At 45.5% G+C, this 26,415-nt stretch overlaps 1 protein-coding gene across 2 annotated transcripts in view; it reads left to right on the top strand.

Annotated features, from left to right (window-relative positions):
• Positions 1-26,415, top strand: part of SCLY (selenocysteine lyase) — an 88,526-nt gene that overhangs the window by 47,488 nt on the left and 14,623 nt on the right. For both annotated transcript variants that reach the window (XM_078775813.1, XM_078775814.1), the window contains exons 8-11: positions 3,668-3,774; positions 11,823-11,859; positions 21,119-21,202; positions 25,140-25,242. In XM_078775813.1, the coding sequence (XP_078631939.1) occupies positions 3,668-3,774; positions 11,823-11,859; positions 21,119-21,202; positions 25,140-25,242 (331 nt within the window). The remainder of the gene's footprint in view (positions 1-3,667; positions 3,775-11,822; positions 11,860-21,118; positions 21,203-25,139; positions 25,243-26,415) is intronic.

Raw genomic sequence — 26,415 nt, 5'->3', positions numbered from 1 at the left:
TGTCTGCTAATATTATTGAAATGTTTGAGAAAATGTACGTCAAGAGTGTACGTCACACAATGTTGGTAAAATGATTATGTATCTTTCTATAAGAATTTAGTAGTTGCTTAGACCTAACCTAGCCATGTTTCAAGCTCTGCATTGGATACTTAGTCCTTTATGGATAATGGGGTGCCAGAGCTGTCCGCAATGAGTTGTTGGGATAACTTGCTTTATTTTTGTGAAAGATATCTCCACGGAGAAATCGTTGCTTGTAGACGTGTTCCCACGTTGATGGACAACACACTTTTGGATGCAGCACCTTGCGTATGAAGCGCCGATCACATGCGATGGAATGTAGAAGATGTGTCCTGTTGGTCAGGATTCATGCGGCACCAGCCGTCGTAGTACGCGGCTCCTGGTCCTTGAATAGTGAAGGAGTCTTATTGGAGACTTACGATGAGTTGCAAATGTTAGTATTGGGGAGGAGTGCTATTTGAATACAAATGCATTGACTCGGTCTAGCCAGGATGCAGTTTGTCTATCGGAAAGGACCAGTATGATTGATGTGGAAATCATGAGCAATGGGAAGCAGACGAAGAAATCAGCAAAAAAAATTCTCGTATCCGGATCTGGATCTTCACCAAAATTTAATCATTTCGTCCTTGTCACACACTCGACCAATCCACCAGATTTAATCCCACTATTTCGTCCATAACTTTTTGAGATATCCTGTTCAGACAGACAGACAGGGTTGAAAACATAACCTCTTTCCACCTTAGGTAAAACAGGTGGAAATACAGATCTTATTAACTACCAATGTACAGTACCTTCAGAAAGTATTCACACCCGTTGACTTTTTTCACTTTTTGTCATGTTACAGCCTGAATTTAAAAAGGATTCAATTGAGATTTTCTTTTTGGTCATTGATCTACACGTGCGGGGACGTACCCCATGATGTCAAAGTGTAATTTACTTTTTTAGAAATGTTAACAAATAAGTAAAAATGAAATACAGAAATATGTAATTTACATTAGTATTCAACCCATCACATCATAAGTATTCAACCCTGAGTCTTCTGATCTGAGTGCTTTTGTATCCATTTTGCCCATCCCATGCATCCTCTCTTACCCTTCATTCTTCTTCAGTCTCCCTCTATTTTGTCCTTCAACCCTGCTGTTGGTGTTTCCCTCCTTCCCCCTCTCTATACTGTTGCTTTTGTTCTGTTTTGTCCAGATCCGTTCAGTGTTCCAGCTCTCCCATGAGCCTTGACCTTGTATAGAAAATATATATTAGGTTTTGGGTGAATTACAAGGAGTGATCAAAAAATCCATTAACTGCCATTTATAAAGGTCAATCCAGAAAACTTTTTCTTGCACTGCCTTTTTAGCACTACTATTTTTAGGGCAAAGCCATCTAGAACAGTGTTTGTCTGTCCATACGTATGTCCCCTCAAACGTACACCAATCATAGCTGAGGATTTGGTCACATGACGGGGTGATGTGATGTCATTACGGCAGCTGACTCCGCACACCACCATTTTTATTCCAATGTCGTCCAGGCCGAACATGTCGTCGAATCTGTCATATATCACAATCGCCACGCTCTACATTAACGTTTTTCATTCAGTGTGAAACACAAACAAACCGATTGTTAAAATTATCATCAAATATCAAAAGCATCGGCTTTAAGGGGCCTTCCAACAAAACAGTACGTATAGGCCTTAGGCTTCATGCCTTCATGGCTCACCTTCAGGCTGCTTTGAACAAATTCGCCCAGGTTTCTTAATACAGTAGTATTGTTTTTGTAATAATAATAATAGCGTTAATACTAATAATATAGTAAATATAATCGTAACACTACAATCCCTTTGTCGTTATTGCAAAGTTTCAGGATTGAAGCGGGGTATGGTTGGTTCATTGTTGACTTGAAAAACAGAATAAACCAGTGTCTCAATGCAAAAAAAAATTCATACTTACATTATTTCCTAACTGGTATCCCCACCCAGGTCATACTATCCTCTTCAACTAAAGTATCAAACAAGCCTGGCTACGCCGCTGTTAGACTTTCAGTCTTGTTTTTTAGAACTAGGTTTGGAGGTAATGGCGATCATGGGTGAGAAGTGGGGATGGCAAGAGATGATGGTGCACTGTTTGGTTGATGTCCTGGAGGGAAGAGAGCGAAACAACAGACTCTAATGTGGTTCCATAGACAGGAAAACTGAGGCATTAAAGAATTGAGGTGTGCATTCAGCCTGGTTTTTGAAAGTTTAACCAGGATGGGTTACTGGAAGAACATCCTGGAGAAGATAGGGTGGGGTTAAGGACAGAGAGAAGAGAGAACAATGCTGGAGAATAGACAGTAGGAAACAGAAAAAACCACAGATCTGCCTGTGATGTGAAAGGAACAGATGTTGTGTTTCGGCCTCACCACAAGAGATTCCAATAATTCTGAGAGCATTATATTTCACAGAATCCAGGAGAGACAGATATGATGCTGGGGTATCAGCCCATAGCAGAGAGCAGTACTCCATTGAGCTACAGACAAAGGAAAAGGAGACTGTGAGGAGCTCTGATTTTCCAAGGAAAGGTGTTGATCGACAGGTTGAGGATGCCGTGTCTGTGGCTGGTTTTGTAGACCAGGTTTGCTATGTGCGTGGCCCAGGACCGTGGCAGATGGTGAGGGCTAGAAGTTCAAGATACAGAACCTCTTTCAGTGGATGACCAAGGGAATATATAGGTGGGTTCATTTGAAGATGCTTCCATTGATAGGGTGATACTGTAAGACTCCTGGATTGAAGGACATGCTCTATTTATCAAATCTGAGTCTAATCGATTCCAGATCACGACAGAGACAGAGACACAGAGAGAGACAGAGAGACAGAGGGACAGAGAGACAGAGAGAGAGAGACAGAGACACACACAGACGCACGCATGCAGATACTGTCTGCCTATGAGAATTTAATCACTTTTATTCTTTGTTTGCCATCGACTTGCAGATGAACCGTTGTATCTTTGTCGTTATAAATTGAAGACAAGCAGTTTGCCTCGGTCATTAATTTGCTGTTTAAAAAAACGAAGTGTTTTACTAATCGGATTACTTTTTCACACATTTAATTATTGTCTTGTCATTTAGTTACCTCTGCCACCAAAGGTGGATGGAGGTTATGTTTTCACCCCTGTCTGTCTGTTTGTCTGTCCGTTTGTGAACAAAATATCTCAAAATTCGGACGGACGAAATTTGGCCGAGATGTAACGTATGTGACAACGACGAAATGATTAGATTTTGGTGAAGATCCAGATTCGGATCCGGCTACTAGAATTTTTAAAGTGATTTTTCACCATTGGGAGATAGTTAGGGCCAAAAACGATACATAGCAGGATATCTCAAAAGTTGTGGATGGATTTGGACGAAACTTGTTGGTCAGGTTGTGTGTGTGACGAGGAAGAATCGATTCAATTTTGGTGAAGATCCGGATCCAGCTAGTAGAATTTTTAAAGTGATTCTTCACCATTGAGCGATATGGCCAACCAGGCAGAGGTATGCTCTCTACTGAGTGCCGTTCTCGTTCATTAATGTTAAATGGTCCCGAATGAAACGTAGGAATAAACACTTAATTGAATACCATGAGTTTCCCACCCTTTTGAAATTGATGGACCAAATGGCTTGGGCTTCTCATATTTTTCAGTTTTACGGACCCCGCATTGGGGCTCTGTTTGTACGAGACCCCGGCTCTTCAACACCCCTTTTTCCAATGCTCTTTGGGGGAGGCCAGGAGCGTTGCTTCCGCCCTGGGTGAGAATTGATTCGCAAAACGTGTGTCATCATGTTTCTAATACTGTGGTTACGTCATCATGGCTCTTCTGTAAATCACGTCTATGTAATGCCTATGCAATAAGTTACTGTAGTCACAAACTTTTATATACACAGCACAAATCACCAAACCTGAGATGCTAAGATCCTCGGTTTAATTAAATTGGCTCCAATTTGATTCATACACCTGCATGAAGAAGTAAATGTATTTTATTTGCCAGATGTAGGGTGCCCCTTTATATGAACTTTTCTAGAGCATTCCTTGGTTACTCCAAGGACACAAGAACACAAGGCTAGTGCAGCATGCATACGAGATTGTTTTTTTGGAATGTCCCTTCTTTTCTATTGTTTGGCATTTTCTACAAACTATGGAATGTCCCTTTTTTTTCTTTTTTTTTTGTTTTTTTTTTTGTATACAATATCGAGGCTCGTGAAAGAGCGAACATTAATCACATGAACACACAGAAAGACAAACCGACACATAAAACATATAACATAGGGAGCGGTAGACAAGATGGGGAGAGAGGGGGAAGGACACAAACACAACATTTGAGAGCAGGGACCGAGAGACATGGAGACATCGAGAGATCTGAGAGAGGGCGAGGGCTTTGGGGGGGGGGGGGGCGTGGGAAGGGGGCAGTGGGAGAGGTATAAAACACATGGACACTGCCAGGACTTCCAGGAAAGAAGTTGGAATTTCAAACAAGGTGGATCTGGGGTGAATTAGCGGGGGTAGAAAAGATCAAGGTTTTGGATGGGGGAAGATAAGAGATGGTGGTGAACAGCTGTTTTAAAGACCTGGAGGGAGGAGTGGGATTGAAGGGAGTGAGGGAGTTTGTTCCAGAGGCGGGAGAAAAGAGGAATGAAAGAGTGAAGGTGAGCGGAGAGCCGAGATTTCGGCAGTTTAACCATCAGAGGGTTGCTGGCAGATCTTGTGCGACCTGTAGGAATATTTGGGGGACAGAGCACAGAGAGAGCTGGGGGTGCAAGGCCGGAGAGGAGTCGGTAGAAGACAGAAAGACCACCTACCTGCCTGCGGTGAGTGAGTGAAAGGCCCTCAGAGATAGCTTCATCGCGGGAGATTCCAATAATTCTGAAAGCTTTGGTTTCAACAGCGTGAAGCCGAGCTAGGTGTGAGGCAGGAGCACCGGCCCATAGGGGAGAACAGTATTCCATTGAGCTGCGGATGAAAGCCTTGTATGTGGTGAGGAGCTCAGGTGTGCCGAGGAAGGACTTCGCACGACGGAGGATGCCCAGTCGGCGACTGGCTTTGGAGGCCAGCTTGGAAATGTGGTTTTCCCAAGAAAGATCATGGCAGATAGTGAGACCCAAAATCTTGAGCGACAAAACTTCTTGGAGAGGATTGTTGAGAAAGTAGATGGGAGGGTTGTCCAGTCGATCTTTTCGGAGAGACATAGTAAGAGTGTGAGATTTGTCAGGATTGAAAGACATGTTCCACTTGTTTGACCAGTCTGTGATTTTGTCCAGGTCTTCAGAGAGTGAGGAGGCAGCAGACTGCCGATCTGAGGGAAGAGGAATGGAGCGGCAGAGAGTGGAGTCATCAGCAAAGAGATAGAGAGGATTTTCGAGAGAGTCAGAGAGATCATTGATGAAGACCAGAAAAAGCACGGGGCCCAGAACACTGCCTTGGGGAACTCCAGCCTGAACAGGAAGAGGAGATGAGAGAAACCCATTCAGGGCCACACGTTGACGACGACTAGAGAGGAAGTCCGCCAGCCATGCGTGGAGATTTCCATGGATACCAAAGGAGGAGAGTTTGGTGAGCAGAGCGGGGTGCCAGACCGTGTCGAAGGCACGTGATATGTCGAGGGAGACGGCTCTAATTTCCTGTTTGGCATTGAGGACCTCCATCCATTGTTGAGACAGCAGAAGCAGCATGTCCAGAGTAGAGTGACCTGGTCTGAAACCAAATTGATGATCAGAGATCAAGCCATTGGAGAAGAGGAAAGATTTCATATCAGAAGCAATGATGGATTCCATGACTTTGCTGATAATTGGGAGAAGGCTGATTGGTCTGTAGTTGCTAGGATCTGTTTTTGCACCTTTTTTGTGCAAAGCGGTGATGTTGGCTGATTTCCAAGCAGATGGCAGTTGACCTTGAGCAAAAGAGAGGGTGAAGAGAACAGAGAGAGGGTGAGATAGAGCAGCAGAGCAGGATTTTAGGACCCGTGGGCTGATGCCGTCGGGTCCAGTTGCAGAATCAGAGTCGAGGGTTGACAGAAACTTTTCCACCTTGTCAGGAGGAAAGGACACGGAGTCCAGGAGCAGCAGGGTACGACTGGGTATGGTGGGTACAGAGAGGGATGGGTTTGGGACACAAGATTTAGAGGCAAACACAGAGTTGAGGCATTCAGCTTTTTCACGTGCGGAGTCAGCTGTGGAGCCGTTTGAGGTAAGGGAGGGGATGGAGGGGGAACAAACACCAGAAACGGATTTGACCAGACGCCACCAGGATTTGGAAGAGGGAGACAGATAAGAGAGTTCGGTCTTGAGAACGGAGAGATATTGTTTCCTGGCTCTCCTGAGGGTGGACACACACTTGTTTCGGGCTTTGTGAAAGGAAATGAGATTTCCTTCCGTTGGATTTGCTTTCCAGGAGACGAAGGCAAGTTGTTTCTGGGCAACAGCCTCACCACAAGATTCCGTGTACCATGGACGGGAGGAAGGGTATGACAACTGAAGACGAGATGGGATAAATCTGTGCATGAGAGAGAGCAATTTACTTTGGAAGAATTCCCAGGATGAGTTGATGTCAGAGGTGGTAGAGATGGGAGACCAGTCCAGATGATTGATGGCTGCTTGAAGACCGTGCCAGTTGGCCTGAGTGAAATGCCAGACTCGTCGACGCTGAGCAGGCTCCCTGAGGATGGTCAGAGAGATGTCCACTTTAACAAGGACATGATCAGATGATCCGATCGGAGCAGAAGAAGAGCAGCAGACATTTTCAGGGAAGTTAGTCATAACCAAGTCCAGAAGAGAAGATGTTCCGTTGACTGAGATCCGGGTCGGGAAATTGACAGATTGTGTCAGTCCCAGTGAGTCGCAGAAGTCCTTTGCTGAGGAGCCATGGCTGGTGAGAGAGGTACCCACACCCAGCCAACTGGCATGATGACAGTTGAAATCACCACATATGAGGAAGAGAGAGTTGGGATGAGTAGATAGAAGTTGGTCCATATCATCAGACAGCGAGATGTAGATGGAGTCATCACTGTTTGGTGGACGGTACAACACACATATGAACAAGAGGTGGGAGCGAAGGGGAAGCCGTAGCCAGAGGTATTCCTGGGGGTGAGGTGGAGAGAGTGCAGTGCAGGGCGAGTGAGGAAGAGAGTTTTTGATAAAGATAGCAACCCCGCCTCCAGGACGAGGCTCAGGTCTATCATACCGGAGGAGGGAGTAGCCCGGGAGAGATACTATGGAATCAGAGACATCATAAAGGAGGAAAGTTTCTGTTAAGCAGATCACGTCTGGTTTGACAGAAGCAACCTGTATGGAGAGATCAGTTAAGTTTGAACGAAGGCCCCGGATGTTTGAGGTCCATACCGTTAATGAAGAGGAAGGGGGAGCATCAGATACAGAACAGGGGGGAGGAGGGGTAGGGTAAGATGTGGAAGAGGTGGAAGAGGTAGGGAGAGCTGTTGAACGTGTGTCAGAGATTTCAGAATAGCTCGGAGAAAGGGAAGGATGGGGCGGACAAAAGGTTTGATGGTGATTGGGTGAGCCACAATGAGGTGTTATTTGAGGAGGGGGAAGAGCGAGGCAGAAGGTTGGGGGAGATGGAGGTGAGAGTTTGAAGGGGGAAGAAGCGGGGAGGACGCTTTGAGGAGGGGGAGTGAGCGGTGGGAAATTGAGAAGCAATGAGGGTGGGGAGATTTGAAGGGGAGGGGTGAGGGGGGAGTTTGGGAGGGAAGGGACAAGGGGAGGGATTTGAAAGGGATGGGATATGGGGGAGATTTGGAGGGGAGGGGTGAGGCAGGAGTCTAGGAGGGGAGGGGCGAGGGGGCGTCTTGGCGGGGAGGGGTGAGGGAGTAGTTTAGGAGGGAGGGGGCAAGGGGGGAGATTTGAAAGGGATGGGTGATGGGGAAGATTTGGAGGGGAGGGGTGATGGGGAAGATTTGGAGGGGAGGGGTTATGGGGAAGATTTGGAGGGGAGGGGTGAGATTGGATTTTTGAAAGTGTACGATTTATGGGAAACGAACATTTATTGCAAAATGAGTTTCTTGTGACCTTCGAGTTAAAAATACGTTTAAGGACGCTGGATGGAGGATGGAGTGCAGGAGAGTTTAGGGAATGTAGAACAAAGGCACTATAGGAGATGGATATTTTTTTTATTTTTTTTGGGATGAATTGATTTGGTGAGCAAGTCGAAAGCAGCCTTTTAAAGAAGAAGAAGAAAAAGGTGTTATAAAATATGACGGAATACATAACTTGAGGGGAAAGTGTAAACATTGAAGGTTAATGAGTGAAAACTATCTGGGGAAATGGGGGAGAAACACGTGGTCGAAGAACGAACGAACGAATAAGAATGAATAAACGAATGAGAACAGAGAAGGAAATGTTTTTTTTTTTTTTTTTTTTTTTTTTTTTTTTTTTTTGAGTTGAGATTTACACAAGGAAGTAGGCTATGGGTGAAAAGCCTGGGAATACAGAGAACGAAAGTTATTGGATCACAAACGACGGACCACTGAGAGAAAAACAAAGCCTCAAGGTTGTACAGTGCACACTGTACAAGGCCTTGCTCGCGACACGGCAAACAGACGATCAATTTATGAAAGATAAACACCGAGAAACAACCAAAGTTGCACACAATAACTTCACACACCGAAAGATAAATACAGTTTCGACAAAATACAATTGTGAACAGACAACTTCGAAAAACGTGGAGACCGTGTGGAGCTTCGAAAATCCCTGCCGCCGTCTCCAAGATCTCGCGAGATCTCTCGCGAGATAACCAAAGTTGCACACAATAACTTCACACACCGAAAGATAAATACAGTTTCGACAAAATACAATTGTGAACAGACTTAACTTCGAAAAACGTGGAGACCGTGTGGAGCTTCGAAAATCCCTGCCGCCGTCTCCAAGATCTCGCGAGATCTCCTCCTTCTTTACTAAAGGTTGCCACATGGCACATCTACTATATAAGAGAGCCGTTGGTCTGTGTGTGTGTCTGTGTCTGTGCGTCTGTGTCGCCATTTTTCTCAGGGATGGCTGAACGGATCTTCGTCAAACTTTCAGAGGTTCATCAGTGAATGCTTGGGAGTGTTTTAGGCAAAAAAAAAAAAACTTATTCTTTTTGGATTTAAAAAAAATCGCTCTATAGTGCCTAAACCTTTTTGATTAATGACAGTTATATACAAGTACACATTCACATAAATAAATCCAAAACAATCGCCAGACATTTGAACACAAATAATAAAACAATTCCGGAAGCGGTCGAAGTTGGTTGTAAGGTTTCTTCTCCTGCCTGAACCTCATCATACTTAACTCAGAAATGTGATCAATGACACATTCACCAGCATACACTACCGATCAAACGTTTTAGAACACCTCAATTTTTCCAGTTTTTATTGAAATTTATGCAGTTTAATGTCCAGTGAATAACCTGAAATGGTACAAAGGTAAGCAGTAAACTGCTCGAGGTTAAAAAAAAAGTTTAGGTTAGCAAAAACGGGAAAATAATGTAAATTACACAGTTATATTGTAAAAAAGGCCTTCTGCAGGAAACAAGTAATGGGTTAACAACTTACAGCTGTTCTGCAGTAATGTAAGTAAATTAAGCCTTGAAAGTTTATGCAAACAATTCCTACATGTGTCCCAACCTCTCCTGATCACTTGATTGCAAACCCCCTGTCTGTATAAAAGTAGTATTGGAACAAACTGTTATTACACCCTCTGAAGCATTATTTGGACAATATTGCACTGCAGGAAGTAGTATATTGGAAACTGGGGGAAACTCTGACAGGAAGAGGTCTGGCAGACCCAAAGGCACAACAGAATCAGAAGACAAGTTTCTGAGAGTCAACAGCTTGCGTGATATGCGGCTCACAGGACAACAGGTTCAAGCACAGCTTAACACTGGTCGAAGTAAGCAAGTCTCAGTTTCAACTGTTAAGAGAAGACTTTGAGCTGCAGGTTTGACGGGTCGAGTGGCAGGAAGAAAGCCATTGCTAAGATGGCAAAATAAGAAAAAGAGGCTTGCCTGGGCCATGAATCACCGCCAGTAGACTACTGAAGACTGGAAGAAGGTCTTATGGACCGATTAATCAAAATTTGAAATCTTTGGTTCATCACGCAGGGTTTTTGTACGCCGTCTAGTAGGCGAAAGGATGGTTCCTCAGTGTGTGACACCAACTGTCAAACATGGAGGAGGAAGCGTGATGGTCTGGGGCTCTTTTGCTGGATCCAGAGTCGGCGACTTGCACAGAGTGACTGGCACCCTGAACCAAAAGGGCTACCACAGCATTTAGCAGCGCCATGCAATACCCTCTGGTATACACATAGTTGGTCAGGGGTTCATCCTACAGCAAGATAATGACCCTAAACACAACTCCAGGCTATGTCAAATCTACCTTCGAAGAAAAGAACAAGACGGTAGGCTTCAAGCTTCAAATCATGGAATGGCCAGCACAGTCTCCAGACTTAAACCCCATCGAGCTGGTTTGGGATGAACTGGACAGAAGGGTGAAAGCAAAGCAACCTACAAGTGCAACACATTTGTGGGAACTGCTGCAACAGTGTTAGGAAGAACTTCCCGAACAATATTTGATTTCCATTGTAGAAAGAATGCCACAAGTGTGTTCGGCGGTTATATCTGCAAAAGGTGGCTACTTTGCTGAGACAAAATTTTTAATTAAATTTTGTTAAACAAAATGATTCTATGATTTCCTTTTTATCTCCAATTGTTTATTTGTTCTATGCTTAATTTCAGAGTACATTGAGACATTAAACTGCGTAAATTTCAATAAAAACTGGAAAAATTGAGGCGTTCTAAAACTTCTGACCGGTAGTGTACATTCAACAAAAAGGTAAAATGATGATTTGACATTTGTGATGGATTCTGATTTGGATGTAATTGCTTTTCCATTATATTTGCCCTCATTTCAAATATGTTAATGTTTCTTTTTCACTTGAGCAACGCCGAGTACTCCAGCTATAAACACATATACTTTACTCGGGGTACAAATACAAATACAACTTTGTCTGGGGGGGGGGGGGTAACATAGACTATGTGGCCATGGCCTCATGCGGGGATGTGGGGGACCAGTAGAGGGGCGTAAATTCTCGATGTAAATGTGTACCGTGTAGTGCCACATGGTGATGGTGGAAGAGGGTATTACAATTTCCTTTTTTTACCTGGGCAACACTGAGGTTAAAGCACTCTTTGCATGGGAAAGTGTTTGCTCCTTCCCTTCCCCCCTCCCCCAAACGGAGAGGCTTGTCAAAGCCACCCCACGCCCAAAAGATGTATATGTAGTATATCTTTCCCCTTCCTCTTCCCTCGACTCCCCTCCCCCTCCACTCCACCCACTCCCTTCCTCACCAATCCCTCTCCTGCTCCCCCCCCCCCCCCCCCCAACCCCCTGCTCCCTCCCTATCCCCTGGCAATGCCGAGTACTCCTGCTAGTACCATATAAAGGGGCCTTTTCTATGCCCCTGGCATTTTCCCCGAAGATACAAGAATGGCTCCAAAATTAAACAAGTTTAGCGAGTTAATAAAAAACAAGCTTTCTTGCATGCATTATGCACATAAAGGCTTTGGTTGATTTATTTGAAACTTAATGATTTTTGCATTTTCCTTAAAAACAAAGAGCACTTCCACCACTTTCTCACTCCCCCAATCTCCACCGCCACCCCCTTACTCCCTGGACAGCACACTGTTTCCACCTTGAACAAATTTACATGTCTGATGTTGTGCGCTGAGCTTTTGTCTCATAAAGGATACCGTTCTATTTGACATGATTTCTTGTCTAGTTGCTATAACTTACAATGTCTTCGTTTTTCCTCAGGACTGAAAACACGCCGATGATCGCAGGTCTTGGAAAGGTAGTCCCACTTGACTGTCTGCAGTGAAACGTACAACCTTTAACCTCCATTATGTTGTCTTGCTCTTTACACTAGATAATCCGCTCACCTTGTGGTGATCGACACAAAGACCATCACATTCTGTCTTTCTGTTTCAATCATATGTCGATGATGAAAAATAAATCGCTCTTTTTTTTTTTTTTTAGGTCGGAGAGCGATTTAATTGATATCATTTAATGCCCGATCACATCCAGAAATGACTCCCGATTGTGTTTGATGAAGCAAGAGATAATGCTCCACGTGGCAGGTGGCTCTTACCTCTCCTGGTTCCGAGCAGCAAGGGCTGCATGGGACTCGGCTCCACCACATTCACCACTCACTATTTGGAGTCGCATAACATCTGGCATATAACTGAAAGGTTTTCAGTCACAAGTGTAGGGAAGCTGCTATTTTGCTCAGACGATGCTATAAGGAGACTTTCTTGTACTTGTGGCAGTATCTGAATTAACATCTTGATAATTTTAGCATGCGAGATAGCATCCTCTTGGGAGCCACAGGCTGTACGTGCACCGTGGCGGTGACGTCACGGCATTCGTCTCAGGTCGGAGAGCGATTTAATTGGTATCATTTAACACCCAGAGCCTGGTGTTGGCTTGACGGTTAGGGTGCTGGCTTGGTATCCTCGGATCCTGAGTCCGAATCCCGGTCGATCGTTGAATTAATGCCATGGGGGTTGACTCAGTCTGTCATCCTTCCGAGGTCGGCAAATTGAGTACCAGCTCACTGGTAATTGCGGCACTGCATCAGCGGCACAAATGCGCTTCCAGAGAAATGATGCAACCAGCAGCCACAGGTTGTATACGAAACAACAACATTTAACGCCCAACCACATCCAGTAATGACTCCAGATTGTGTTTGGTGACGCGAGAGATAATGCATAGGGGGTGGCAGGCGGCGCTTATTGTTCCCGGTTCCGAGCAGCAAGGGCTGCATGGAACCTGGTTCCGGTGCTTTCACCACTCACTGTTTGGAGTCTCATAACCTTATATATATATATATATATATATATATATATATATATATATATATATATATATATATATATATATATATATATATATATTGTTACAGACGTGGCTTAGATGTTATTTACCGAGCGGTTTTGGTATGACCACGTCTGCACAAGTTACCCGATTATACCCGAACGTTGACTAATCGCGCTGCGCTAGGTCAATAAAGGAAAAGGACACCCGGCTGGGATTAAAATGACACGACACCCAGGGTTCAGTTCTCAAGCCCTCCGGAGGAGGTTATATTGTTACGGAAGGTTAGATTACAAGGACGAGAGGTACAGCATAGAAAGACAAGCACTTAGACACACTCTTATATTATTCCCAACAGACGACAGATAAACGGGACAAAAGGCTGACTCACACGGGGTTTGATGGCTAGGAAAGGCAGGATCGATGGCTCCAGGTGCACCTGGGCTCAAAGGTCAGAATCGACTCGGTCCGGTCCAGAGATGCGGGGAGGTATTCAGCGCTCGTACGTGGCAACTTCTCTCTCCAGGCTGGGGGCGCATCTGACCTCACATCCGGCAAGTGGCTGCGTAGATCCGGCGGGGAGTGACACGCCCTCGGCTCGTTAGCTCCGCCCCAGATGGAATCGGCTCGTTGCTTCTCATTGGGTGCGTGCGGGGGGGGTTACCGGCTCCGCCCTTGACGAGGAGCTGACAGCCAGCCCCTTCGTGGTAACCCCGTGGAGCGCATGGTCCGGCGCGCATTGTCAATGGCGGCTAACCGAGCCGGTGTGATGACGCACACTCCCCCGGTGCAGCGTCGTTGTTGTTGTAATTGTTGTTGTAGTTGTAGTTGTAGTTGTAGTTGTAGTTGTTGTTTGGGGAATAAGATGGAAGGAGGTATGGGAAAGGTCCTAAACTCACTACTGGTGCCATATAATCACATTCTGGTGCAACGAAGAGTCAGAATTAATGGAAAGGAGTCCTTAACTGACATAGACTAAGAATAACTAGCAAGATGTCCGAAAGTTGTCTACGTGAGATGCGGTGGACCTGGGCACGACATTTAATGGGGGAAAAAGGGGAAGGTCGGCTCTACTGATTGTTGTTTACAGACAATGGGACTAGGGAATGGGGGATTGGGGATAGTTGGGGAGTATTGGGGAAATAGGGGAATATTTACAAGCGGATATGGAGGCCAAATTCCATATTCGCAACATTGCACCCTTCTCTACCCTCGGGGCGTCCCGACCCGATAAATTTTTACCTACTTTAGTGTGGCACGCAATGTAGTTCCCTCTACTATTAACTCTACCCTGAGTGCGACAGTTTTACAGATATTCACAAATGAGTAAATATGTCCCCCTGCGACGTTGCACCCTTCTCCTCACAGAAACACACCCACAGGATAACCGAATCCGGAAAGAATCCTCAAACTAAACATACAGCCGGTAGGGAGCATTATTTACACAAGACTACGCTGATATTTACACTACGATCCAGGACCTGTTTTTGGAGGAACACATGCAGATGTTATGCATAGAGAGAGCACGCATGCTAGCATCGATACACCAACCCACGAGTGCTCTGTGGCCTACGGCCTTTAATAATGTGCAGAGCACCCCTTCCAAGCATCAAGCACCACCCCATCACACAGTGAGCACCATCCGGTGCACCAATAAAGTGTTTACAAATCACCGGTGGTGTCGCAGCCGGCCGATGTTCTGCCGCTGGTCTTGCCTTCATGTGGTGCACTTGGCCTTCTTACTTCTTTTAAACAAAATAAAGAAAGGCGCCAACCGCGTCCATTTCTTTATTGTGGCCGTCAGGGGGCCAACTGTTAGTGGTTCACCTGTTTGGCATAGGTGCCACGTTGACCCATCAGTCCTTCCACGGGTGGTGCTTGGCCGCAAAAGAGCTGCGGTCCATTGTGGGTGGCCACAAACATTGCGGTCCATATGGTGTATCGATCCAAGCAGCAAACAGCGAAAGTGCAGGCCCACAACTGCGTAGCCAGCACCTCTCTCTCCTCTCTCTCTACCCCAAAGCCAGATCCTCGGAGGTGGGAGACAAAAGAAGCAGACAAGTGAGTAAGGTGGTAAGGGCGCAAAAGTGCACGCAATACAAGATGATGCACACTGGGGGCACATGGGAACCAGGTGAGACAGGTACGTTCCTACCGTACGCCCCCCCCCCCACCAGGTAACCTACATGGCCCCTCCCTTACCCCTTACTGTATCCACAAAACACAACACTACCCATAAACATCTACTTTACAAATCAACAAACATCCCTACTGTCTTCCCCGTTCCTCCCATAAACCAAATTCGTCTTCTCTCCCTCCTAACCAATCAAATTTGCTATTTCCAACTTTCCTCAAAATTTGCCATCTCCAACTCAACATCATAATTTGCCATCACCAATTCATCATCAGTCCCTCCTAAGGAGGGAGAGATGGGATCACACCAATGTCTCATCCACGTCGTGATGCGTCTCACAAATCCTCACAGCAATTCTCATTTCCTGCACACAGAACAAAGAAAACACAGGTGTGGAGTCATCATCATCACCACAGGTAAGTGGCTGCGTATGGTGCGACAGGTTCATCAATCCTAACTATTTCCTAAATGACTTTAACAACTTTACACTACCCGGGGTCTTTCTCCGGCCAAACCATTGGCCCTCTTACACTATGGGTTCTAAAAACCAATTCCCATTGACCAAACTGTGGTGCTTTTCAATTTGGGGTCTCACTCCCCCGATTCATCTCCCGGTGCCCTCGCACAATTTCCGGGCTGTGGCGTGTACCTCTCCCAGTGGGTCTACCCACCTGCACACCTCCACTACTGCAGTTGCCACCCGAGCTTACCTAGCTCCTCACCCTAACCTAACTAACTGGGGCAGGCCCTCTGGCGCTCTCCCCACTCGGTGCCCTCTCTGGCACTGGGCTACCCGATCCACACCCGGGATCCTCAGGCACCCACTCACAACTACCGGCTCCCAGAGCCCACCTGCGGCCTCACCTGGCCGACATCCTCACAGTGGTGGAGTGCCCAACCAACTACACACACTAACAGGCTACACGCCCAGCCATTTCCACAACACTAATGCACCCATCCACAACACCATTCTGCAACCGCACCACAAATGCCAATATCCAACCACAATTTACCTGTACCCTCTACCTAACACTTACACTACCCGCCCCGGGTATCCGTGATGGGGGTCCACTCTTCCCCCATTCACACCTTCGCACCATGCACACCACTCCGTACCACTTACTCCAACTCTCTCCACACACCTGTACTTGCACACCTGTGCTCTCACACCTGGTGCCACCTGTACCCTTCTCTCCCCAAGCGCATTCGCGCTGATCCACAACACTCACTACTCATACACGGCTCCACACACCTGTCCAGTTGCACACCTGTGCAATCACACCTGTTCAATTCTCACACACACGGCATCATCTCAGCTAACTACTCCCTTCTGAAACTTGCGCTTCCCAGTCGTCCCTTTAAACTATTGCGCTCCCTCGTCATTATCATCCACACTAATCTACCTGCGTCCCCACTACAGGTATCAGTCACTACCTAACCTTATCGTCACCTAATGTCATCTTCGCTAGATCCCTATCAATATAACCTAACCCACCCGGGCTAGTTTTCACTGCCATACACCCCATAAGCTATTGCTCCTTTGCCCCCTCATGGGAAGGGTGGCAGGGATGCCGCCCTTACCCACTGGGCCTATCGCTCCTCAATCCCCCAGTCCTCTGGCACTAATAAGCCCCCCTTATTCAGAGGTACTGGGTCCCGCCTCGGCATCTAAAGCCGAGGCAATCCACGGGGGCGCCTGCTCGCCGGTGTAAGGTCTTATCCGGTCGGCGTGGACGATCCGAGGGAGGGCTCGTGGCCCCATTTTGATCTTAATGACCACGTCACAGATTTGCGACAGGACGACTCCTGGGCCTTGCCAGGGGGAGGTGAGCTTTGGGCACCTTCCCTTCCGCCTCCGGGGATTAAAGAACCAAATCTTCATCCCCGGAGCGTATTGACTCCCCTGGCTCCGGTCGTCGTACCTGCGCTTCATCTTTTCCCCCGCCAGATGGAGTTGGCGGCGGGTGAAGGCATGGACTAGCTCCATGCCTTCCTCTAAGTGACGTGCGTACCCCTCCCTCGGCGGGTTAACCACTGTGTCTGGCACGGGACCGCATAGCAAGTCGGCGGGAGCCCGTAACTCCCGCCCATACATAAGCAACGCTGGACTGCATGCGGTGGCCCCGTGCTGGCTGGTTCGGTAGGCCATAAGCAAATAAGGGAGATGTTCGTCCCAGTCATCCTGACGGGTGGCGGTGAACAGTGCCAGTTGTTGGATTAGAGTTCGGTTGAATCTTTCCACCATCCCGTCAGATTGAGGTCTTAAAGGCGTTGTTCTGGTTTTCCGAATTGACAGGAGACTGCACACATCTTTTAGCAATTTGCTCTCAAAATTTCGTCCCTGGTCGGTGTGCAACTCCTGTGGAATCCCATGCCGGCACACAAATCCTTCCACGAAGGCCTGCGCTACCACCCCTGCTTCTTGGTTGGGGAGGGCGTAGGCCTCCGGCCACTTGGTGAAATAGTCCATTACAACGAGGATATACTTATTACCTTGGCGGGTGCGGGGCAGCGGTCCTAGAATATCCATAGCCACCCGCTCAAGGGGGGCCCCCACCTGATGTAATTGAAGGGGGGCCCTCATCCTCCGTGCTGGTCCCTTTTTGGCAGTACAGGCGTCGCAGTCTCCCCTGGAGGCGTGGGTTCGAATCCCACTCCTGACACCAATTGTTACAGACGTGGCTTAGATGTTATTTACCGAGCGGTTTTGGTATGACCACGTCTGCACAAGTTACCCGATTATACCCGAACGTTGACTAATCGCGCTGCGCTAGGTCAATAAAGGAAAAGGACACCCGGCTGGGATTAAAATGACACGACACCCAGGGTTCAGTTCTCAAGCCCTCCGGAGGAGGTTATATTGTTACGGAAGGTTAGATTACAAGGACGAGAGGTACAGCATAGAAAGACAAGCACTTAGACACACTCTTATATTATTCCCAACAGACGACAGATAAACGGGACAAAAGGCTGACTCACACGGGGTTTGATGGCTAGGAAAGGCAGGATCGATGGCTCCAGGTGCACCTGGGCTCAAAGGTCAGAATCGACTCGGTCCGGTCCAGAGATGCGGGGAGGTATTCAGCGCTCGTACGTGGCAACTTCTCTCTCCAGGCTGGGGGCGCATCTGACCTCACATCCGGCAAGTGGCTGCGTAGATCCGGCGGGGAGTGACACGCCCTCGGCTCGTTAGCTCCGCCCCAGATGGAATCGGCTCGTTGCTTCTCATTGGGTGCGTGCGGGGGGGTTACCGGCTCCGCCCTTGACGAGGAGCTGACAGCCAGCCCCTTCGTGGTAACCCCGTGGAGCGCATGGTCCGGCGCGCATTGTCAATGGCGGCTAACCGAGCCGGTGTGATGACGCACACTCCCCCGGTGCAGCGTCGTTGTTGTTGTAATTGTTGTTGTAGTTGTAGTTGTAGTTGTAGTTGTAGTTGTTGTTTGGGGAAGAAGATGGAAGGAGGTATGGGAAAGGTCCTAAACTCACTACTGGTGCCATATAATCACATTCTGGTGCAACGAAGAGTCAGAATTAATGGAAAGGAGTCCTTAACTGACATAGACTAAGAATAACTAGCAAGATGTCCGAAAGTTGTCTACGTGAGATGCGGTGGACCTGGGCACGACATTTAATGGGGGAAAAAGGGGAAGGTCGGCTCTACTGATTGTTGTTTACAGACAATGGGACTAGGGAATGGGGGATTGGGGATAGTTGGGGAGTATTGGGGAAATAGGGGAATATTTACAAGCGGATATGGAGGCCAAATTCCATATTCGCAACAATATATATATATATATATATATATATATATATATATATATATATACGTATATACTATATAAATATATATATATATATATATATATATATATATATATATATATATATACATACATATATATATATATATATATATATATATATATATATATATATATATATATATATATGTATATATATATATATATATATATATATATATATATATATATATATACATATACATATACATATACATATACATATACAGACTTGGCATTTAATATGGAATTTTTTTTTTTCTTGACTTGGATTTACTTTCTGAACTCAGTATATCAATCTGGTGAGTTTATTTTACCCTTCGGTGATGTCTTTGTTGAAAGAACCATGTCACTGATTGTCTTTCGCAGCAATAAGTCAATAACAGGATTATATCACAGGTGGCGTGACAAAATGTAAGGACAGGTACATTTGACGATTGGCTTCACAATCGGGTATATAAGGGTTGTTGCGTTCTGTATTAGTGGAAAACAACTGCTGCACGTCTACAAAAGGTATTGCGGCTTCCTCTGGAGATGGTCCGTCAACTTGACAATGCTGTTTGTCATGAAGTGGTGGCTTTACGAAATTCTGGCATGAAACAGCGTGCTATTGCTCGGCAGTATGGCATCACTCAAGGTCAGGTGTCAAAGATCCTGAAACAAAATGCTCAGAGGGGTGTCCCTACTCCAATACCGAGGCCAGGACGTCCACGCAGAACCACAAGGAGAGATGATCGCCAGCTGCACCGGTTAGTCTGCAATGGCCGTACCAAGTCAGCTAATCGGCTTAGGGCTGAGTGGCAGCAACTGACAAATGTGCCTGTATCCAGAAGGCTAGTCAACCAATGACTGGTTCAAGCAGGCTATCGTGCCAGGCGTCCCCTGAGAAAGCCACGAATGACCAGACAACACAGCCAGCGCCGATTGCAGTGGGCCAGAGAGCACCGTCAATGGCAGCCAGGACACTGGAATCACGTGATCTTCAGTGACGAGTCTAGATTTCTGGTCTATCGTCAAGATGGCCGCGTCTGAGTGCGCAGACAAGTGCATGAAGCCCACAACGAAGATTGTATAGTGCCAAGAGTCCAAGCTGGAGGTGGTGGGGTGACCGTTTGGGCTGCTTTTCATGCAAGGGGCAAAACTGACCTGGTTGTTCTGAATGGAAACCTGAACCAGTACAGGGTCATTCTGGAAGAAACATTGCTTCCATTTGCTCGTGCAGCCTTTCGAGGAAACTTTATCTTCCAAGATGACAATGCACATCCTCATCATGCTCGCATGATCCAACACTTTCTTGATGACCATGGTGTAGAGCATATGCAGTGGCCTGCCATGTCCCCGGATATGAATCCGATCGAGAACTTGTGGGCAGAATTAACGCGTCAAATCGACCACTTGGACCAGCAGCCGACCACTGTGCGTGAATTGCAGCAGGCTATTGTCACTGCATGGCAAGCGATTCCTGTCCAAAACTTGGCAAATCTCGTGAACAGCATGCCTCAACGTGTACGTGCTCTCCTGAATTTTCGTGGGGGTTACACGAAGTACTGAACTGTAATTTTACTGTCCGTAATCCCAGTCGTAATTTAACTTTTGTTTTTGTTAAAAAAAAATTGGGCTAATGTGCAAAATAAAGAGATACTTCTGGAAAACGTACAGAAGTTTAACACAGTACTGTCCATGAATTCAGTTCAATATCAGTTTACATCACTTTCAAGGATCAATTTATTTGTTTCGAAATGTCAAATGTGGTTTTTGTTTCTTTTAAAGGTCACACTAACAAAATCTAGAATAATTTCAACATAATTCCAATGAACTTTTGGTTCTAAGACATCTTGCAAAGTAAGTTCACGCCCACAAAAAAAAATTCCATATTAAATGCCAAGTCTGTATTTTTCATTCATTTTAGTATTGCTTTTCAAGTTAAGCTTAGAGTGAACGAAGAATATAATCAGGTGAGTTCAAAACGATATGATGTGGCAAACAATAAGTGTTTGAGATCTGGCTGTGATGAAAACAACATCAGCAATACTGTCTTATTTAATGCACAAATATGATGCTCACAATATCTCACACGATGGTGCACATAAACACCTGTAATTAAATCTTTGATCTAGCATTTGTTTATTTGGAACAATTATTGCATGATAGAATAATATTTTACTAACTTCTGAGTTTTGAAACCAGAAGAAAAAAAAAAGATTGTTGAAGTAGTTGTGGTGGTGACAACACATTGAGGTTTTAATAGTAAATTGTTGCGCTTCTCCACTGATCTGATAGGGTGGTTTGCATTTGCCCTGCAGGCAGCCCAGCTGGTATTCACGAGACTCGATGAGGATGAGACACGGATGCAAGATCTGAAAGATTACCTTGAAGATCAGTTAAAGGTAAAGGGAGGTCCCATAGGCCTGCTCTTTCTCAAAATTTCACAAACGAGCATCCAGTAGCTTTGAGATTACTTCAATTCACACTTGTCTCCGAGCGTTATCATACTAAAATACGTAATTTGGCGTATGTCTGTCTGTCTGTCTGTCTGATCATTTTTGACCGCGATACATTCTGTCGTTATTCAATCTCAACCAAACTTGACAGGATGACTCAGGGTTACACAATGAAGGTTGTAGCGCATTCATTTGCCCCCCTCTCCAAGCGGGTTTTCCCCGCCATTGCCATCAATGAGGTTGTGTGTTGAGGTGTATAGCCATGTTAAGTTAGCTTTATAGTGGCGTTTTCTCAAGGCCGATTCTAATAACAAAACTAACGATAATAGCATAGTATTAATGTTATCACAAAACGATATTAATACCAATAATATCCCACCTCCCCAAGGGGGTTTTCCTCCTTGAACAAACGTCGAGTCAACGTTTATAGCCGGCGAAGCCGGTGTTGTGAATAAACGCGTACGTATTATGTCGAAAACCAGATTATGCCTTGGCTTGAGAATTCCGAAGCTCAATGGAGGCCGCCATCTTGCGGATGCGGAAGTATGCATAACAAATTGAAAAACGTTCAATAGGAGTTTCTTTCACCCGTCTTTGTTTGATTCACAATCTTATGCACCTCCAATTTATTATTAAAATACTCTAAGACCAACCTCGGCCCGCACGGGCCTGGTTATCTTCAACGAAAAGCGTCACCAAACACCGGAACCAATGAGATTCGAGCATTTGAAAAAATATTTCTAAAACCAAATCGCGCAATGGAGGCCGCCATCGACCGGATGCGGAAGTTTGCATAAAACAATTGCGAAAAAGTTCAATAGGAGTTTGTTTCACCCGTCTTTCTTTGATTCACAATCTAATGCACCTCTAATTTGTAATTAAAATACGTTAAGACCAACCTCGTTATCTTCAACGAAAATCGTCACCAAACACCGGAACCAATGAGATTCGAGCATTTGAAAAATATTTTTAAAAAGCTTATTACGCGTTTCGGATGCTGAAAACGGCGTCAAATATTTTAAAATTGACAAAGATTTATTTTTTAGAAATCTCGCGGCCGTAGGGGATAGTTTATCACGGCCAGAAATACGGTATAAGCAGTTTACATAAAGAAAGAAAGCTCGGTTTGATTAACGACAGTCACACATTGCCGTTGAAACGGCGCTATCGTCTGATCTGTCGGCACTGATCTTACTGCAAGCTAACTTCTTCTGTTGGAGGAAGCTGCCGTGCCCGGAGAGAACCAGCCCTGACAGCAACTGAAGTTAGAAGACTTCACACATACTGTGAAAACGTATGTTAAGCCCAGTTAAAATTTCTTAAAATAGGCCTTAAGCTAGCACATCGTATAGTTACTTCCTTAAGCTTCTTGTGACATTTATTGTATGTAGGTATTGGGGAGGACTGTCGGCTTTTCTCTTTTACCAAGTCTTACCAGGTACGGTACCTACACCGACCTACTATCAACTACCTAACCTACTGATGCCATCGTGATGGGTAAAATAGTGGCAAGAGGCTTTGGCTTCGCCGGCTCATTGCGGCTTTGCAGTCGGGTACTAGTAAATAGCTTATCTTGGCGTTTTTGTGGGAGCAACGGCCCAACGGCCTCTAGCAGAGGTAAAAATATTATGAACCACAAACACGTATGATTAGCTTTTTAAACAGTCGCTAATGCTATTTATAACATTAAACAAAGAAATTTGGAGGAATCCCGACATCCGTGAGGTAAATTTTACTTGCAGAACTGAGCAAAGATCTACTGTACTTTATATACCCCACAAGGATTGGGTTAATAACATGACCCTTTCTGCCGCTACCGTGGCATTTTTCGTAGCGAACTTTTGAAACTCGCTCCTGCTGTTTAACACAAAACTGAAAGTGAGGAAGCCCGGGTTGTGTTCATTTACCAAGCAGCTAGCTAGCGCTTGCCAAGCCAGCCGTTCCATAACGTTTTTGAATGGAATGCTTGCTCGAATGCTTCAACCACTTGGCGATCTCTCCACAAGAAGAAAAAGAACCACCTTTAGAGGCCATTTTTCCCCGCAGAGCAGGGGTTGGCCCTTTTTGGGCACCATGGTCCCCTTTTTTGAAGCAATGTTTTATGGCCAGATGCTCTTCCTGCTGCCAACCCTGCTAGTCGCCTCTTGCGACACACGGGGAATTACCAGTGAACTGGTACTCAATTTGCCGACCTCGGAAGAATGACAGGCTGAGTCAACCCTCTGGCGTTAATTCAGCAATCGACCGGGATTCAAACCCAGGATCCTAGGATCCCAAGCCAGCACCCTAACTGCTAAGCCAACACCAGGCTCTCCAAAAGAAACTTGGTAAATGAACATACACCCAATGTTCTTGAGACCCGACCACGACCATAGATCGACTGTAATCTATGTACCCCAAAGAGGAATGACCCTTCCTGCTGCTCCCGTAGTGAGCGGCAGGAATGACCCTTCCTGCTGCTCCCGTAGTGAGCGGGTGCACTAGTCTCATCAACACAGAATCACTTCCGATTCGTAGAGAACGCAAAAGGTTATATGGGTTGTGCGGGATTGAGATCGGTAGACATCTCCATTTTAGTTGCAATGCAATATGTATCTTTTCCCTGCATGTTGTGTTAAGCTGGGGTAATACCTTAACCGGTCCTATTACGGTGGACTACCGACAATTAGAATTGCCAATTAAATCTTGATAATCAAAATTGAGTCGGATGTAGTCCATTCTCACCAATTCCAATACTCTGCTAATTTGAATATCAACAGTTTTTAATTTTCTTCTCTTCTACTGTTTGGCATTTAGCAAATGCAACCCACTTCCATTTGCTTGCGCTGCTTAAATTTACATTTTAATTTCTGGAAGTCGACTCGGAGCTTCCAGTAACTCACAACAACAACAGAAAAATGAACACATTGCAGTGAAGAGAACAATGGTTAGTTCACCTGCAAAAACAATGCCAATTGAGTTATTGGAGATTGAGATCAAGCCTTTAAAGAGAATGACGATTGATCATTTCCACAGGAAATAGATGACCTGGAGCCCTGAACTACACTTATTTCCAGTCCATTTACCTCAATCCCCAAACATAGCTTTCTGCAATTACAGCATATATATATAGATAGATAGATAGATATATATAGATATATATATAGATATATATAGATATATATAGATATATATAAAGTCGGGTGCACGGCGATTAACACCGCCTCAGAACGGATGGACCTAAACAGGCTTTACCTCCCTCCAAGGCTCTGTTCATTTATTGAATTATTGGCGGTATATGCTCGTACGGACCTGAGGAGAATTGTGAGAACCTTAACCAATGAACCAGTTTATTCCCGAACTAGTATCAACCAGGGAAGATTGACCCGACGGGGGAATTGGACAACGGGATTGGGGGATGGGAAAATGAGGAATTCAAGGAACAGAAAATAACAATGTACAATGAGGTAAATTAAATCCTATAAAATAACGAAGGCGGCTCACTCCAGTCACAGTCAGACAGGAAAGAGGGACAAAACTGGGTGGCTTATCTCTGGTGGCAGTGGGGAAGGGGAAGATGGGCATGGAGCAGCCACGAGCAGGCTATGAGGTGATTGGCAGGATGATAGACAGAAGGACGACAAAGAGGTGATTAGGAGACGAGCAAGATGATGAACAGACAGCAGGCAGACATACATACATACATACATACATACACCGGACGGACAGACAAACTTTCCAGACAGCATTGCCCTATGTGCTACACCGTAAAAAAAAAAGTGCTTTGGAGGTAAAATGATTAGCCTGATGAAATTCTGGTAAATGATGGACTTTGACCTTCAAGGTTAATTCTCATTTCCATTTGAAGGCAGGTTGCATTTATGTTTTTTTGCTTTTCCTACAGAACAAGTTTGGCAAGGAAAAACTACATTTCAACAACCACTTTGAAGGAAGTAAAAGGCTGCCGAACACTTGCAATGTTTCCATTCTCGGTGACGACCTGCAAGGTGAGATTCGATTACATCAGCACCTTGTGTTGCACCAGTTGTCATCTGAACACTTTCCTCTTGCATATTGATGCTGTGACCTCAGGTTAAACTCCCATATAATGTGTTGATATATTTATTATGCACTGAGAAGATTTGTTTTTTCATTTTTTTGTACGCTAAGTCGAAGCTCGTGTAAGAGCTAACGTATAGAATAGAACACATAAAGGGAGCGTGAGACAAGAAGAGGAGAGAGAGAGGGAAGCACAACAACAGTAGAGAACAGGGACATCAGGAGATCGGTGGAAGGGAGAGGGCTCGGGCAGGGTATATGGGATAAACAAGATGGATACTACAGGGACTTTCGGGAAAGAAAACGGAATTTGAAAAAGGTGGATTTGGCACGTATTAACGGGGGTAGAAAAGATCAAGGTTTTTGGATGGGGGAAGACAAGAAATGGTGGTGAACAGCTGTTTTGAAGATCTGGGGGGAGTATTGGGATTGAAGAGAATGTGGAAGTTTGTTCCAAAGACGGGAGAAAAGAGGAATGAAAGAGTGAAAGTGAGCAGAGAGTCTTGATTTTGGCAGTTTCACCAGAGGAGGGTTTCTGGCAGATCTTGTGTGTTCTGTAGGAATATTTGGGGGACATAGCACAGGCAGAGCTGGGAGTGCAAGGCCAGAGAGGAGTCGGTAGAAGACAGAAAGACCACCAACCTGCCTGCCGTGAGAGAGTGATAGGCCCTCAGAATCAGCTTCATTGTGGGAGATACCAATGATTCTAAAAGCTGTGATTTTTACAGCGTGAAGCCGTGCTAGGTGTGAGGCAGGAGCACCAACCCAGAGGGGAGATCAGTTTTTCATTGATCTGTGGATGAAAGCCTTGTATATGTTGAGGAGCTCAGGTGTGCCAAGGAAGGACTTCGCACGACGGAGGATGCCCAGTTGGCGACTCGCTTTGGAGGCCATCTTGGAAATGTGGTTTTCCCAGGAAAGATCATGGCAGATAGTGAGACCCAAAAGTTTGAGTGGCAGAACTTATTCGATAGGATTGTTGAGAAAGTAGATGGGAGGGTTTTCCATTCGGCCTTTTCGGAGGAACGTCGTGAGAGTGTGAGATTTGTCAGGATTGAAAGACATATTGTACTTGTTTGACCAGTTTGTGATTTTATCCAGGTCTGCAGAGAGTGAAGAGG

Source organism: Myxine glutinosa, chromosome 4 (genome assembly GCF_964187855.1).
Source record: "Myxine glutinosa chromosome 4, kmMyxGlut1.1, whole genome shotgun sequence".
In the NCBI taxonomy this organism is placed as follows: Eukaryota; Metazoa; Chordata; class Myxini; order Myxiniformes; family Myxinidae; genus Myxine; species Myxine glutinosa.
This window is presented reverse-complemented; position numbering and strand designations above follow the sequence as displayed.